The 17,255-nt window shown below is 38.9% G+C and overlaps 1 protein-coding gene across 1 annotated transcript in view; it reads right to left on the bottom strand.

Annotated features, from left to right (window-relative positions):
• The window catches only part of ipo11 (importin 11), a 261,649-nt gene that overhangs the window by 167,743 nt on the left and 76,651 nt on the right, over positions 1-17,255 (bottom strand). Inside the window, exons 11-13 of the mRNA XM_041787347.1 lie at positions 16,982-17,134; positions 12,952-12,995; positions 4,089-4,179 (exon numbers count right to left, since the gene is read on the bottom strand). Coding sequence (XP_041643281.1) covers positions 4,089-4,179; positions 12,952-12,995; positions 16,982-17,134 — 288 coding nt within the window. The remainder of the gene's footprint in view (positions 1-4,088; positions 4,180-12,951; positions 12,996-16,981; positions 17,135-17,255) is intronic.

Raw genomic sequence — 17,255 nt, 5'->3', positions numbered from 1 at the left:
TGTGCTTTATACCAATGCATCTGACGCCTTGCATTGCACTTGGTGATGCATGGCTTGGCTGCAGCTGCTCAGCCATGGAAACCCATTCCATGAAGCTCTCTACACACTGTTCTTGAGCTAATCTGAAGGCCACATGAAGTCTGGAGGTCTGTAGCAATTGACTCTGCAGAAAGTTGCCAACCTCTGCGCACTATGCACCTCAGCATCCGCTGATCCCGCTCCGTCATTTTATGTGGCCTACCACTTTGTGGCTGATTTGTTGTCGTTCCCAATCACTTCCACTTTGTTATAACACCACTGACAGTTGACTGTGGAATATTTAGGAGCGAGGAAATTTCTCCACTGGACTTGTTGCACAGGTGGCATCCTATCACAGTACCACGCTGGAATTCACGGAGCTCCTGAGAGCGACCCATTCTTTCACAAATGTTTGTAGAAACAGTCTGCATGCTTAGGTGCTTGATTTTATACACCTGTGGCCATGGAAGTGATTGGAGCACCTGATTTCAATTATTTGGATGGGTGAGTGAATACTTTTGGCAATATAGTGTATATGGACTCAATACTTAGTCGGGGCCCCTTTTGCACAAATAACTGCATCAGTGCAGTGTGGCATGGAGGCAATCAGTCTGTGGCACTGCTGAGGTGTTATGGAAGCCCATGTTGCCCTGATAGTGGCCTTCAGCTCCTCTGTGTTTTTGGGTCAGGCGTCTGATTTTCCTCTTGAAAATACCCCATAGATTCTCTATTGAGTTTAGGTCAGGCGAGTTTGCGGGAATATCCTGGTTATTTAACCAGCTTTCGGTACCTTTGACAGTGTGGACAGGTCCTATTAGGAAATGATTAAGCATCTCCATAAAGCTTCTCAGCAGAAGGAAGCATGAAGAGATCTAAAATTTTCTGGTAAATGTCTGAGTCGACTCTGGACTTCAGAAAACACAGTGGGCCAACGCCAGCAGATGGCATGACACCCCAAGCCATCACTGACTGTGGAAACTTTGCACTGGACCTCAAACATCTTGGACCCAGTGCCTCACCAATCTTCCTCCAGAATCTGGGACCTTGATTTCCAAATGAAATTCAAAAGTTGCTTTCAAAACAAGATGCTGGACCACTGAGCAACAGTCCAATACTTCTTCTCCTTAGCCCAGGTGAAATGCTTCTAAGGACCCTGGGGTGGTTTGACATGAGGAATGCGACAGTTGTAGCTAAATCCACTGACTCCAGCCTCAGTCCACTCCTTGTGAAGCTCCCCCAATTTCCGGAATGAGTTTTGTTTGACAATCCTTCCAAGGCTGTGGTTATCCCTGTTGCTTGTGCATCTTTTTCTACCACTTTTTTCCTTCCAGTAAACTTTCCATAAATGTGCTTGGATACAGAACTCTGTAAACAGCCAGCTTCTTCAGAAATAACCTTTTGTGTCCTACCCACCTTGTGGGGGTGTCAATGATTGTCTTCTGGACAACTTCCAAGTCTGCAGTCTTCACCATGACTGTAGTATACTGAACCAGAATAACAGGCTCAGGCTCAGGCTCATGAAACCTTTGCAGGTGTTTAAGTTAGGTAGCTGGTGAGACACCATTATTTTGCAATATTGAACTTCTTCACAATATTCTAACTTTATGAGATACTGAGTTGAATAAATAAACATACTTTTCATAATGTAATATTCTTATTTTTGAGATACTGAATTTTGGGTTTTAGTTAGGGGTGCACCAATCGATCGGCCGAAACTGGAATTGGCGCAGATTTCCTTAATTTTAGGGGATTGGCCGATCCTTGTAAATAAGATCGGTGGATAAGATCGGTTTCATATGCCTCTACCTACTAAAATGTGAAAAATGAAAGATTTAAGGAACTGATATAATTTAGTAGTTTGGACAGCAATGCTTCAAACTTTTCATTTATATTTGAGAGAATTACCTCGTGTGCAGTTAAAACAACAAGTTTGTATTGTTTCACGGGTATTGTTTAATGTTATTCAATAAAATAAGACTGGAACATTGAAGGTGTATGCTGTCAGTTATAAAAAAAAAATCGGTATCGGCCAAAATCAGAATCGGTGGGTCAGGCTTTTTAAAGATCGGTGATCGGTGATAGGCCAGAAAATTGCAATCGGTGCACCCCTGGTTTTAGTGAACTGTAAGCCATAATCTTTACATTTAAAAGCAATAAACACTTTTAATATATTGTCCACTGTTTATGATGAATCTAAATTATATACGAGTTTCACTTTTTAATACTGGACTACTTAAATAAATCAACTTTTCCATGCTATTCTAATTCACTGAGCTGCACCTGTACTGTTCAGTGAATAAACTTCCAAAGTGCTGGTTTGATTGAAAAGACTGAGATGAGCAACATAACTGGTGGGCTGTGGGCCCAGATAGCTGAGGGCTGAGAGCACAACACCTGACAGTCAGCTCGTAGCAGTAAAACTCCACATGGTGAAAAAAGATGGAACTAAAAGCTGTGCAAAACTGCACGTGGGTGACTCTGCTGAACGCAATGGACACAGGTAGTTTAAACTAAATATTTTAATTATTTATAGCCTCTTGTAAAGACCCCAGAATGGACAGTGTCTTATATACCAGAGTGATCAGTATATTGTTTTACTGTATTTGGGATGACCGTTCTTTAAAAGGTCATGTTTTTTGGCTGCCTTGTTTACTTCTGATAACACCGTACTGTTGTTCTTTTGTGCATGCAGAATAACTAAGGACTGTGACCATTTTCCACTAGGGATGTCACAATTACAGAATTTTCTTGGTGCAATTGTTGTCAAAGAAATAATTGTAATTTTATGATTATCATGATTATTTTTGCATTTATTAATTTCACACTACCATGAATAAGTAAAATCACATGAACACTCCTTATAGGTCTTGTATTTCAATTTATTTCCATCCTAGGATGCTCCTAGGATGATATATCAACAATGTAAACTAACCAAAAATTACAAGAAAAATGATAATAATCCCATTTGGATGGACCACTCGAGTGGTCTTAGCTGAGTAGTGTGTGAGTTAAAAAGCTATAATTCAGTCTGTCACATCTATTTTATATCCCTCAAATATAAACACATTCTTCATACTCACAACTGTATTTATTAAAGTTTCTCATCGGAAACTAAATTTTCCCATTTTTATGTGGCATTTGAACACATCATAACAAATATAATACAGTTGTCTAATTTACTGAGGTTACCTGAACCCATCATATTTTCCGTCTTCAGCTCGTAAAGTTTGCTAATTAACTTCAATTCTGCCGATTCCACCGCTGATTTCTACACTGGATTCATATTGTTAACAAACAGGACTTGCTCAAAGTTTTGGAGCATTTATCAGCATTTATCTGAGCAGCTGAAGAAGAAAACTGTCCTGGAGCAGCTGAAGTGAGGAAAATGAGCCTGTTATGATGGCATGCGACTCACAAGCAGCGTCTTTCTTCCTCAAGCCGACAGTTTCAGGTACATTCTTGTTTGATGTGATGCATGACACTTCTAGTTTATGTTCCCCTTGAAAGGACTGATGTATGTTTTTACACCAGTCTTATCTTAAAATGACATTACGTCACAGAGCCTCTGAGACTCGATAGCAGTATCGATAAGCTGAAACGTTATTGATTCAAGACACTTCCTGAACAGTCTAGAGAAGCACAGCTTACACAAACTGTGTCTTCAAAAAATGTCGGTGATTGTTGGTGACCCTGTCTGTAACAATGAATAGGGCTTATTCTGTTATCTACTCTGCATAGTAACCTTTCAACTGATAGATACCTCATACATACCCTCCTCAAAAACCCTGAATTCTCTCTTTAAACATTAAATGTAAGGGAAAAAGGCAAACAAGCAAGACAATAAACAGTGAATATACCACCAAGTCCAACATTCAAATTCAAGAGGACAAACAACCATAAAATAGTCATAAAATTGAATCTGTTTAAAAGTAGAGCTGCAGTACAAGGCAAGAGACTGCAGTCAGAGTGCATGGTTTCCTTTGCATTTAACAAATGTTAAAAGGCTCACTGAAAAGACAGCAGACTGAGCTTTTGGCACAAAATGATGTATAAATTGACATTTAACTGACCCTGGAGATTCTGAACCATATCCAGCAGCACGGGTGTCAGTGTCTGGCTGTAGTTGTGGAAGATATCCAGGAACAGTACTTCTGTACAAGGCTTGAAGAGGAAAAAGAGCAGAGAGGACAAAGAAAAAGTGATTAATAGGAAGAAGAAATAGTCGAAGATATGCAAAGTCACCACACTCACTTTCCAAGTATCACAGTAGTCCCTGATTGTACATTCAAGTTTGTAGATGTTTCTGTGATAACAAAGGAAGTAAACAAGCCTGGCTTTTACTTTAGATGATTGCAGATTTTTTTTCTTTTTTTGTATTTGCAATCATAGAGTGTCTGGTTGGCTGTTATTGTGCCAGCTTTATGTTTGCCTTGGTTGACAAAGTTTAACTAAAAGTTTTGTGACCACACAGAGACAAAGCTAAGCACAGCTTTAATGCCTGGACAGATGAACACTGGGGAAAAAGGCAAACTTTATGACCCTTAAATTTTCCTCTCTAGTGGTTTACCAAGCAAACACAGTAAATATTTATTGTTTGACTTCATTAAAGCAATGTTTAACTTTATTTTAAGAGGAAATAATAGGTACAAAGTGTTTTTTGTTGTTATTGTGAGTCAAAAGCATAGAAATGCTTTGTCTATCACTGAACTCAAGAGTGTGGCCATCATAACAAAGCGCAGACTCTTAAATAACTAGAAGTTACATTATACTGGGCAACCTGCTGTGGTGTTTCTGGGTATCTCTTATGTGTAAGTTAAGTTAGTAAGTTATAAGTGAGTGTTAGAAACACATATAAAGATTTACACAAAGAGGAACATGCAAAACACAGACATTCACATAGTCAAAAGATCACCTATAAATAGCAACCAAAGCCTTGACTACCTGGTTTCTAAGTCATTAATTATGTTATTCACTGGGATGTAGCAGTTATTTGTAATAATACATTTAAAAATAAATCCAAATATGGACAAAAATAGATTGATTTCACACAAATATATATATATATACAGGGATTAAAGCAAAAAAAAAATCTTTTGACTGAAACTTTTTCGACACCAAATCGTATTACCCGACCATCAACCCACCATGTAAGAGCCTTTTTCCTGCCTATCAGTGACTTCCCAAAGGTTTTCATGTAAAAAGGAGTATACTGTGTACATGCCCTTAGCCCAAGGGCATGTACACAGTATACTGCTCTCTAAACAAGCATTCGAGTTGTAATAAGACTTTCACCTACACTGTTAGTATTCTCAAGACCAATGGCATTTTAAAGGAAGAGGACGATTTTTAACAGCTTTTCTGTTCATTTGCTTTAATGTAATTTCAATGTTTTCAATCTATTCAATAAAACACTTTTTGCAAGGCTTAACTCAGATATAATGTAGTCATACAAATATTCAACCATCTCTATAACTTTTCAGTGCAAGTTATTTATTTCACTTTGAACAGCCATATCACTTTACAGAAAAAAACTCACAGCAGCACCAACAATTAAGAACAATTAAGTGTAGTTGTGTAAATGGCTATCCTGCTTTTCATTTCTTCTACTTTTCAGCAGTGAAACCAAATGCCTCAAGTGACACCTGTTTCTGGGGTCTTTCTGAATGAGCTACAGGTTTCGGAGCGCTGACTCCAGCAGTGGAGGAGGAGGCTGTAGCACAGGGGTCTCAAATTCATTTAAGGTAGGGGCCGGATTTGCTCTAATGAGACGTCCTGTGGACCGCACAGTTTTTAGCAATATCAATACGACCAACAACTGATATGTAGGCTGCAGTAATGTTTAGAAAGAGAAATTATCCAATATTGTATGCATGTACCATTTAATGAGCGCTGCATGTTTGTACACAAAAGGGTTAATTAGCTACTTTAGAAGGAGAATTAATTTGCAAGTAATCTAAACAGGTCAGGCGAAAATATGCTGACCTTGTAACATATGACAATTTTTACAGGTTTTAATGTTTTTAGAATCCACTGATGATGAATATACAAGACTGGAATATTCATTAAATATTCATTCAACATGACTGTTTATGGTTTTAAAACAGCAACCTATTCACAAAACCTGATCTGAGCCCTATTTCACCTGGGATCAGTGCACAAAGTCCAGAGAGGAGAATGAGAGAGAGAAAGAAGGGAGAGAGAGAGAGAGAGAGAGAGAGAGAGAGAAAGAGCAAGAGAGACTCTTGCTCTTTCTTGCGGAGATTCGCCACACTGCTGCCCTGTTACTGTTTATAAAGCTGCAAACCCTCACCTGCTGAGTGAAAACTTGACTTTGAACACATGTATGAGCCCTACAGTTGTTCTTCTGCTTGTCCACTTTATCTGAATCCCCCTGACGTCCCTGCAAGCGTCATAACTGGAGCATCTCCGTGTGTAATTTAGTGCTGTGTCAAGATCAAACATGCCGACCTCTCATGCCTCATGTCTCATACCTATGTCCATATTAGGATTAAATATTCAGTTATAAAGTTTTGTTTTTATCGTTATGAAAGGAATTTTTACTGTTTGATGAGACCTGGAGTTAAATACGCCACAGGATTTATAAACCATGTCCTGTTTAAACTTAAGTTGATAGTATAATTATATTATAATATAGTATAATTAGTTGATATTACTTTAGATTGTAATAATCAGGGATTAAATCAGACAAGAGATTGAACTGAGTCACTCACCAAAGTGAGATACAATGTCTGCATTTGTGGCTGAGGGACAATTATGCAGGGAAAAAAATTTGTCATCCTGAGCGCAGCTGTTTTAATCCCACTCAGGAGAAGTTTGGTTTTACAAGGCAAAAACCTCTGGATGCCTTTATAGACTTATTTAAACTCCTATCCATATCTCTGACCCTTCCTGTCACATTAGTGAGCTGTGATCACAGGTCCTCATGTCTGCATCGTTTAAAGACCAGCACCCTGGTAGCCTAAGCACTGCTGGCACTAAACTCAGACAGAACCCGAGCCCTGGGCCAAGCAGAACTCATTGATGCCTTCACCCTCAACCATAACAACCAGAAGATTGTTTATTATGAAGACATCAAAAGAGCGTGTTTTGACGGCTGCAGTGTGTTAATTAAATGTATTTGTGGGTTTAGGCACCAGTTTTGAATTGTTCTTATCTCTTAATGCTTATTAATATTATGGATATAATATAAATTGAGCCTTTTGTTGGCTTTAAAGCTGCAGTGTTGTTGATTGGCAGCAGAAACTGGTGGATTTTTGTGACTGAGGCTGTAGTGTGTGTGCGTAAAAGGCGCGGGCCGCACTAACACACTACACTTTGATGTCAGTGGGGGGCCACAAAATATCTTCCCACAGGCCGCAAGTTTGAGACCCATAGTGTACTATAACCCCAACCCTGTCTTTTTCAACAGTACATCAACTTCACAAAGACGTCAATAAGTAATGTGTAGGTTTTCTCCCCCCTCTCATTTTCCAAATGATGGAAATCCATCGTGGCAACGGAGAACTTTAATCCATGTATATATTGTAATCTGCCTGGGCATCTCTACAATGTCAGAAGCTGAAGAGTTAATTCGAGATGTATGGTACAGATATGGTGGAAGGAATCCAACACTTGGAGATGAGGAATGTGGTTTGTTTTAAAGCAGGAATAAAAAGAACAAGACAAAATCAAAGTGTCAAATTTGTCAAAGACAGATTAAACCAAACAACGCACAATATGACACAAGCAAAACAGTGCCACACTGCAAAGCTTGACACACCAAAAAACATTAATATCAAACAATGAGAAGCAAATTTGAAAGCCCCATCACCCCAATAAGTGCAAGAGCTATAGAGGTTGTTAAATTCATAGGTATTTGAAAGATTTGGGCTGGTACTTAATGCTTTCCATACACTAGAAGAAAAAAGGCTTTAAAAATTGGACTGTGACTTCAAAATAACTTCAGATGTTACTAGGTGTGAGGAAAGCATAATGCATTAGAGGCAGCTGTAATGAACCAACTTTAAAAAACACAATTATAAACAACATACTGTGAAATCCCAAGTTATCAAAATAGAACATTTAAAATTATTCAAGAGGTGATCCAAAGTTCTTTACTGCTGCAGTCAATCATTTCCATTAAAGCCTACAAACGTTTAAAAGAATACGATCTCTCACGGTCAGTGTGAACAGGCATATTGCAGATGAGCAGCTTATTTGACATCCTGTGCCTGCGATGCAAAAAAGCCCATTCACCATCAGCTTTTAGGGAGGGGATAAGAATTTAGAGTAAAAGTAGGGATGACCTACATGATCTGGAGTAGAATATTGAGTTGACCAAAAATAGTGATGTATTCTTAAGCTAATCCATTTAAGTCTTTAAAACAAATAACACAGTTTGGAAATCAATCCTATAATTTACTGGTACCCAGAGGAAGTCGGCTGCTGCAGCAACTGGACACTGCCAGGGGATTCTTTATTTGTGCATCTGTGTGGGGGGGGGGGTCGGCAATGGTAGCTCTATCACCTTCTATAGATTATTGGGTTTGAGATGTCACACAAAAATCAATATTCAATAAAAATGCTTGTAATCTGACAACATGGGCTGATCCAATTCATGAGCACCTGCTGTGTATTATTTAGAAAGATGTGTGGTATCTTGCATCCTTTCTGCTGTGCTGGTGAGAGGTCAGAAGTGTCAGATGACTCTTTAAAAACACTAACCTTTTAATATAGGAAAAATAAAGTGGCCATATATAATCAGTCATTTGAAATGGGAGACATGAAAACAATGGATTAATATTGACATTTGACTCCTGAAACCTCCTGAGCATTACATTATGCTACTTTAAAGGCCAAAAGAGGGCAAACATACACAGGTGAGACGTGTGAGTATTCACTTCCCATGTCAGTACTTAACAAATTAAATGTGACCACGTAACTGTAACTCTCCTCTGCACAGATCAACAGATAATATGAATGCCATTTAAAAGAAGGAAAACCTCCACTGTAATACACAATTGCATAAATATTCACCCCCTAAAGTGACTGACCTAATTCAACAGAGGTCTATCCAAATGGTGCTAGTAGTATTACAATTAGTAAATTAGGATCACCTGAGTGCAGTGAATGTGTCTCAAGTGATAGTAGTATAACAACACCTGTGTCTGGAAGGTCCAGTCACTGGTCAATCGGAACTCCTGGCTACCATTACACTATGAACACAAAAGAACACTCCAAGCAAATCAGAAGCCGTTTTTACACAGATATTCTGCAATAAAGGCAAAAAGGAATGCCCGTCTCTGTTCCGCAACGAGCAATTCACACAAAGGTGTAACAGAGCAGTGCACACCCAAGCTTACACACACACACCCCGGCGTCCCGTAATCAGATGGCAGCCGCTGCCCGAGCTGCTGCTTTCAATGAAACTCGAAACTCTGGATTTCTCAACTCAAAACTTTGTAGTTTCTAAGTGAAATACAGGGAACATAACATGAACATTTCGATCGATTAGATCCAATAGACTTTTTTCCCCCCATGTTGCAGAGTTGGAGGTCTGACTTTGAGCAGTGTCACAGCGCACGTGTTTACGTCTGAGGTCAGAAACTTCAGAGTACCGAGCTCACTTGAACACATCATGGAACTTTTCAGATGCTGCTGTGAGCAGAGATGTGTCTGCTCTCTCCTCTCCTGTACAGAGTGTGATCAGCTCTCTGACCTCGCAGTCTCTCCATTTAATCCACATTATTTTTTGTTTTATCCCCCTGTTGTTTTCTCAGATGAAATGCTGCTCAATTAGACCGCGCTGGTTTTTAAATCTCCTGTTTATGGAGACAGCAGCGCACACTCGCTGTTGCTGAATGCTGTGACGTCCTTTCACACTCGTTGCCAAAAGTCTGTTACGGCTCTGGTACTACCTCTCGATCTGGATCAGAGGTGGGGCGAGATCGACCCCCGGTCCCCAGAATGGTCGCTTTCACACAGAATGGCGTTGCGGAACAAAGGTGTAACAGACACAGAAAAGAGAGGCAGAGTGAAAGAAGCTAGAGAAAATGTTATTGAAAAATATAAGTCAGGGGATGGATACAAAAAATTCCAAGGCATTGATGATCCTCCCAAGTTTAGTTAAATCCATCATCAAGAAATGGAAGGAATTTTGCACATGTGCAAATCTACCTAGATCAAGCCGTCCTCACAAACTGAGTGACCATGCAAGAAAGACTAGTGAGAGAGGCCACCAACACACCTAGCCATCAGACAGGACACTATGTTTGGCGGACACCAAACACTGCACATCACTGCAAATAGACCATCCTCATTGTGAAGCACGGTGGTGGCAGCATCATACTGTGGGGATGATTCTCAGCAGCTAGCCCTGAAAGGCTTGTAAAGGTAGAGAGTAAAATGAATGCGGAAAAATGTAGGAAAATCCTAAAGGACAATCTTATTCATTCCATGAAAGAACTACAGCTTGGGAGAAGATTTAATTTCCAGCAAGACTATGACCCAAGGCATAGAACAAAAGCTACACAGAAATGGTTTAGAGACAAAAAGGTGAATGTTCTTGAGTGGCGGAGTCAAAGTGCAGACCTCAATCCACTAGAGAAGCTGTGGCAAAAGAAAAAAGTGCTGCTCACACCTGATCCCTGTGCAACCTGACAGAGGTTGAGCAGTTTTGCAAAGAAGAATAGAGGAAAATTGCAGTGTCCAGATATGCAAGCCTGAGTGAGACCTATTCAAAAAAGCTCAGTGTTGTGATTACAGCCAAAGATGCATCTACTAATTACTATCTTGTATGAGGTCAACATTCATGCAGTCACTTATTTTACATTACATAACTTTATCTAATAAACCTCACTTTGTAGCCTCACTGTTTTAACTTTGACTTATTTGTCGTCAAAAAAGACAAATTATAATGACCATCATTAATTTATAAAACCAATAAAAGGGTACAACAACCAAGGGGGTGAATACTTTTTACCTGGGAGGCACTGTATATTCCTAGCTCCATCCACCAGACTGGGTTGGAACTAAAGAAGTCTTTCAGATGAGAGGTGGAATGTCTTCAAGATTTCAACAAAGTCCAACTGCCTTTTGAATCAAGCTCAGAATTACTGTTACCTCAAAGACTGAGAAAATTCACATCGAAGCTGGAATTTAATGACCACCAGAGCTCAATGTACAGTATGTCCATGTTAATGGGATAGCTGAACAGATGACAGTGTTCTGTGCAAGTACACACAAAGCCTGCCTTCTATTTATCCTGAAATAAGATTTAAAATCTAGCAGACAGGCAGCTTTATGATGTTTGATTCAGTGAAAACAAAAGCAGCAAAAAGGAAGAGGTTCTTCATCTTCTAATTGCAAAATCTCTTTCCATGTACAATGAACAAAAATGAAAAAGTAAGGGGTAGTAGGATCATTACTAAGCTGTGCATTTCTTGATTCATGTGAATTATCCAAATTTTGGAATTTCAAGGGCACACTCACATGGGGGCCAGTTGCCCTGTACTGTGCTGAAGCATGCTCGTCTCCCCTCCCAGAGTCAGCACAATGAAGAAATACATAGACAACATGACTGTAACTTTACTAATTTGTGAGTTATTTTCATCAAATACATCCCTCTAGAACTCTGCCATGGTCACATCGATTATGCGCCACATGAATGGCGTGCACCTGTGTTTGTGCATGTGCATGAGCAATTGTAAAGTGCCCCCTTTTCCATCCATGTCAGGGCCAGCTGTGTTTAGTGTGTCCTGTGTTTCAGTGCAGTATAGAGAAATTGGTCAAACAGAATAGGCTTTTGGGGTCAAGCGTGCTTGGGCAGGTTACATTTTGCCTAATGCATTTGGTCTGTAAAAAATGTCCATGCAGAGTCCCATGTCAATGGTCAGTTTGATTTTTAATCTAATGTGCTTTCGCCATCTGCTCATATCAGTCTTTGCTGTTACTTTTTGTTTTCAATTTTAAAATTAAAGACATTATGTCATAATTTGTTGAAATAGCTAAAAGACTGCCAACTTACATCCCAGCTACAGAATTTTAAAGCTGTAATGTATTTACAGTAATGCAGTCACCCCAAATAGTGGAATATTCATTTGAAAAAGCCTCATTCTAATCTCAGTCTTATCATCCAACACCTGTTGATGAGACAAGGATCATTCTATTCAAGCTATGTTAAATGTCTACTATTACATTAATTTGTCAGTTTTCTCCAAAAAATTCAAGACTCATAACCCATTTTGTTTTAGAAATGCACTTAAAAATATGTTTGAGACAACTCTGAAAACTTTTTAGTTCCCCAATAGCTTACAATGTCTTTAAAAACAATCTTCAGAGGTGCGGGAACATTTGAAGATAAGCTATGAGCCTTCTGTATTTTAAATGATTATGTGCTATATCTATATATGGTCAACATAATGTAGACTGAAAGAGAAAAAGACTGGATAAAGTCCTAAAATAAATTGTTTTTCCAAGTCAAGAACAAAAATAGTTTGATTATGTGGTTTATCTCTTCAGTTACAAATGAGAATAGGGATTATTGAATCAAAACTTTTACAGTTTAACAGTTGGACTGTGGTATAAAGCTCTGCTTTTGTCTTTTAACATGGTAAACTAGACTTTTAAGAGTTTATTTTCATGAACACATCAGGCCAGTCACTTTGTTTTTTATTTCCTGTTACCATTTTTACCATTGTTCCTAGATGGTGATAAGCTAGATGCACCAAGATAAAGAAGCTACCATGATGTTTTTGGCAGAAAAGTTTGAGTACTGTGTACACAACCACAATCACTTGGCACCTATAAACACAAAGGTGCCTGAAATGTACAAAGGTACTGACAACTATTCTGCATGAGTTTGTTTCTCCAATTTTCAAATTATTATTAAAAAAATAAAGCACATTTACAGAGTCTACATGTTTCAATACTTACCCTTAGACTGTATTTCCAAGAGTCACCCCCTGTTTCTTCGACAGCTGCAAAGAGAAGAGAAGAGAAGAGAAGAGAAGAGAAGAGAAGAGAAGAGAAGAGAAGAGAAGAGAAGAGAAGAGAAGAGAAGAGAAGAGAAGAGATGTGACTGGTTGTCTATGGAGGACTGGCAGGCAAACACTGCTACGAGGCCACCATATTGTGAGATGAAAAACGGTTATCTCTGGCCAAGGCTGCAGAACATTGTACATCTTGTCAGAGCAAAAGTGCAAATGAATTTCTCCACACTTGTGTGTTGTTCTGTCTGACAGTAGAACTGAATCCAAAAAGTCAATACTCTTAACTACAGCACTGGGCCTGTGCGGTCTTGGCTTTATAAAGTGTTATATCTGAGCAATCAGTGTCATTACATCAAGCCTGCAGGGGCTCCAGGCTGCGAGAAAAGTAAAGTCTGTTATTGACATCTCAATTGCTGCCAAAGCTTTAATCAACACCAAGATAGTTACTCCCTAGTCCATTTCATTTTTTTCAAGGGGAGTCAGCATCAGCTCATTATACAAGATTATCAAAGTGGCAAGTGTTTCTCCTCGAGGTACATTTCCTTTACTTACAAGTAGTTATATTACTAACATAAGTAATCATACATGACTAAATTACTGAATTTAGGAAATGACAATGCACAAACACATAAAATGAATGAAATTGGGTGAAACTGGAAACACTTTTAAATTCTGCAGGTTACCACATTAAAATGACCTATTAAGAACACCAAAAGGGCTTTGATTTGTGTCTTCAACACAAAACCAAACCCCAACAGCACCACCACTACAGAAATGCATCATCCTAATAAGATTTTATTGTGTGGGTGAAGGTCGCTGCTTTAATAAAATGCTAACTCTGCACCCACAGAGTATCGCAGAAAATGAATCGATTTCTGGGGCAGCAGCCAAAACTTTGAGGCTTTCTTGTATAGACATTGGATATCTGGATAGAGGAAAGCCCGAGCCAAGACTTCCTCCTCTTTGTGCCAGCATTATGCAGGAAAACCATCCATGTGCATTGGCTGTAATGCAAACCCAGAACCTACTACCTACCAGCACCTTTTATGTTCTGAATAAAATGGCATATATACAGTAAATAGATGCAGCTAACATGGTTGTAGAGGTTGTTTCAAGTCAGTTTTTCTGTTTAACATTTCTAGCTGGACTGTAAACAATGACAGGGGCACAAAGGCAGCTTTCAAAGGGTGTACGATGAAGTGAGACCAGAGGATAAACCTGGTCTGTTGAGTCTAGCCTCAATTCATGAAGCTACCTCTATGTTAGCCTGGTTAGGTCACTGCTATAGCCTCTTCAACATCAGCAAGGCTCAAAGACAAAAAGACCAGCAACTTATGAAAGACGGCATGTAAATTTGAAGGTTGAACAAAAAAATCCAAATTAACAGTCACAAATTGGTAAGTCCAAACTTGTGACTGTTCAGAGCTGAGGCTTAAAAGCAGCTGGAAAGTGTTGTTGTCTCCTTATTCTTTATATTTTACTTTTATTTAGTTGGCAACAGTGGATAGAGTTAGACTAGGGAGAGGGGAAGGGGGGCATGGCATGCAGAAAAGGAGCCACCGGCCAGATAAGAAGCCAGACTGTCAGCTTGGAGAACAGTCTCCGTACTAGGGAAGCATACAATTAATGTTGGCAATAAAATAACTTGTAAGTTTATCAATTCTTAATGTTTTTACCACTTTTCCCTTCCAGCCAAATTTACATTAATATGCTTTGAAACAGCCTCTGAGAACAGCCTGCCTTTTAAGAAATAACTTCTATGGCTTACCCTCTTTGTGGAGAGCAGTGTTAATTTTGACAGCAGTTCTGTATTTTATTCTTGGTCTTAGTACTAAGATTAAAATGTTCATTAGTTTTAGTCACATGTTAAGCATTTCTACCCTTTAAAGTTGTACTCTAGTTTTGGTCAACAGAAAATCAAAAACATTTTGTCCAGTTTTAGAGAGGAAGAAGAGCAACAGATACATTGTGTTTTGGTGGATTTACCAACAGTGGTGAAATATCACAGATTTTGCATATCTAACAAAAACTGAATTACATTTTAGTCTCGTTTTAGTCTCCTTCCCAAAAAACAAACTTACTTTTTAAAAAGAATTTCAGTAATCAAATATCCATTTTTGGCTAGTCTTAGTCTCGTCCTTCTCATGGAAAAAAAGGTAGTCGATGAACATTTTTAGGCACAGCTTCAGTCGATGAAATTAAGACTGGTGGAAGGTTTCAATGATTGTCTTCTGGACAGCTGTCAAGTCAGCAGTCTTCCCCATGAATGCTGAACCAGAGTTGGAGAATAACGGCTCAGGAAATCTGCGCAGGGGTTTTGCATTAATTAGTTGATCAGACCAGTGGTTCCCAACCTTTTTCCCCAATGAGTCCCCCTTACTTGTATCATAGAGGCGCTGAAGCCCCCCAGGACCCACACAAACAAAAGGTTATACATGGATGTCAAAAAATAATATCAAATTTCAAAGTTTTCATTGTTCAGATCTATATAAAATAGCCCCACACAAAGGTTTTCTTATCATGAGATCGTTGCAACAAGATAAAGAAGCTATTAATAAGTGTTTTATCATGATTTTAGTTAGTAAGAGTGAATCTAATTTTGGCACCCTCAAAGCAGACAGAGCCTCGTGTCCCCCCTGAAATCACTGGTGCCCCCCCCACCCCCCAAGGGGCTCCCGGACCCCAGGTTGAGGACCAATGGATAAGACTATCAGGACAGATATAACTTACAAGAAATCGGACTTTTCCACAATATTTGAGATACAGATTTCTGATTTTCATCATCTACTGTAGAGGTTGTAATCATCAAGATCAAACAGAAAATAAACTTTAGATATTTTACTTTGTATGTGATGGATCTAGAATATATGGAAGTTTGACTTGTTGCATTAAACTATGTTGAAAAATTAACTTTTTTTTTTTGATAATTATTTTTTAAGATTTTTCCTCAGCAGATCATCCATACAGTAAAAGAACAACTAGGGCACAGACATTTAATCATTCTGAGAACTAGATTCAACACAGCTGGTTTAACAACAAAACACTGGTGATGAAAATGATTAGTCTTTTGTTATTGGAACATAATAACATTTTCAATAAATTATTTTGACTTTGATTTGGCAGCTCTTCTGAGTATTTTCAAGGCATGAAAGGCTATTAGACCTAATTACAGTCCCCTGATTATCATGTGCTTCTCTGTTGCAGATTAAGTTTTGTACTGTGCAAAGTTTTCCCATTAGAAATTAACAGGAGGCACTGACAATTTGTTGAATGGCAAAATCAACTAATTGACTAATATCAGAATTAACTAATTAACTTCCTTCTCCTACAAAGCAACAGCAGATATGTTTTTAATCCCAATAACTGTCAAGCTTTCATTATCTCTTCTCATTATATCAATGACAGAAGCAGACAGCAGGTGACTGTTAATTTTTGTGCAAGAAAGTGCAAAATAAAAAAGTCCAGTGAGCCTGCATACAAGCAGAGGGCCTGTCAGCAGAGAAAGTTCCTGACAACCTTACAGTACAGATATTTCTGACTGGAGCTTTAAGCCATGTGGCATCTACTTACTTAAAGGAAGCCTGGATATGTTGAACTCACTTTGTGGTACATCTCCATGTGTCAGAAATCCTTCATCAAACCAAAACCCCTAAATATAAGCTGTCACCATCAGAGGCTACATCAATATGAGATGACATGATGGGTTTCAAGACTGCATTTTTGCCACTGAGTTCCTCCTCTTCATCTGTACTAAATGATGGCTTTCCTGCAAGAAACTACACTCTATTAATCTCACTTTTACTGTGGACTTACAGAAGATTCTGCATTCATGAGCAGGTATCTTTCTATCTAGATTAAAAAGAAAATGTGAAGCTGGCTAACCTTCACTATTCTGTTCTTCCCAAAGACATGCCTGTCAACTCTGCCAGTCTGCATGAGTAGATAAGCCTGAGTATCTGCTGATGTGCTATTACCAAAGCTCTCTGGGTCCTCCTCCCACATTGCCAGCTCTTCCTCTGTGAGCAGGAAGTAGTGTGAAACCAGCCGGCGTCCAATCTCTGTCAGAGTTGGGTGTGTGAAGAAGGCTGTCTTGATCTTGTGAGCCTCCAGACTCTCCGGTTTACTGTCTGAAGGAGAAAGGGCAAACAGAATCAGGAGACAGAACAAAGAAAAGAAAGATATCAAAAACCAATCACATTACCCTCGGATTTACTCTGCAATTGTCTTTCTACTTCCTTCACTTCTTAA

The sequence above is a fragment of the Cheilinus undulatus genome, linkage group 5, assembly GCF_018320785.1.
Source record: "Cheilinus undulatus linkage group 5, ASM1832078v1, whole genome shotgun sequence".
NCBI lineage: Eukaryota > Metazoa > Chordata > Actinopteri > Labriformes > Labridae > Cheilinus > Cheilinus undulatus.
The sequence above is the reverse complement of the archived record's forward strand: the minus strand, read 5'-3'. Positions and strand labels throughout refer to the sequence as shown.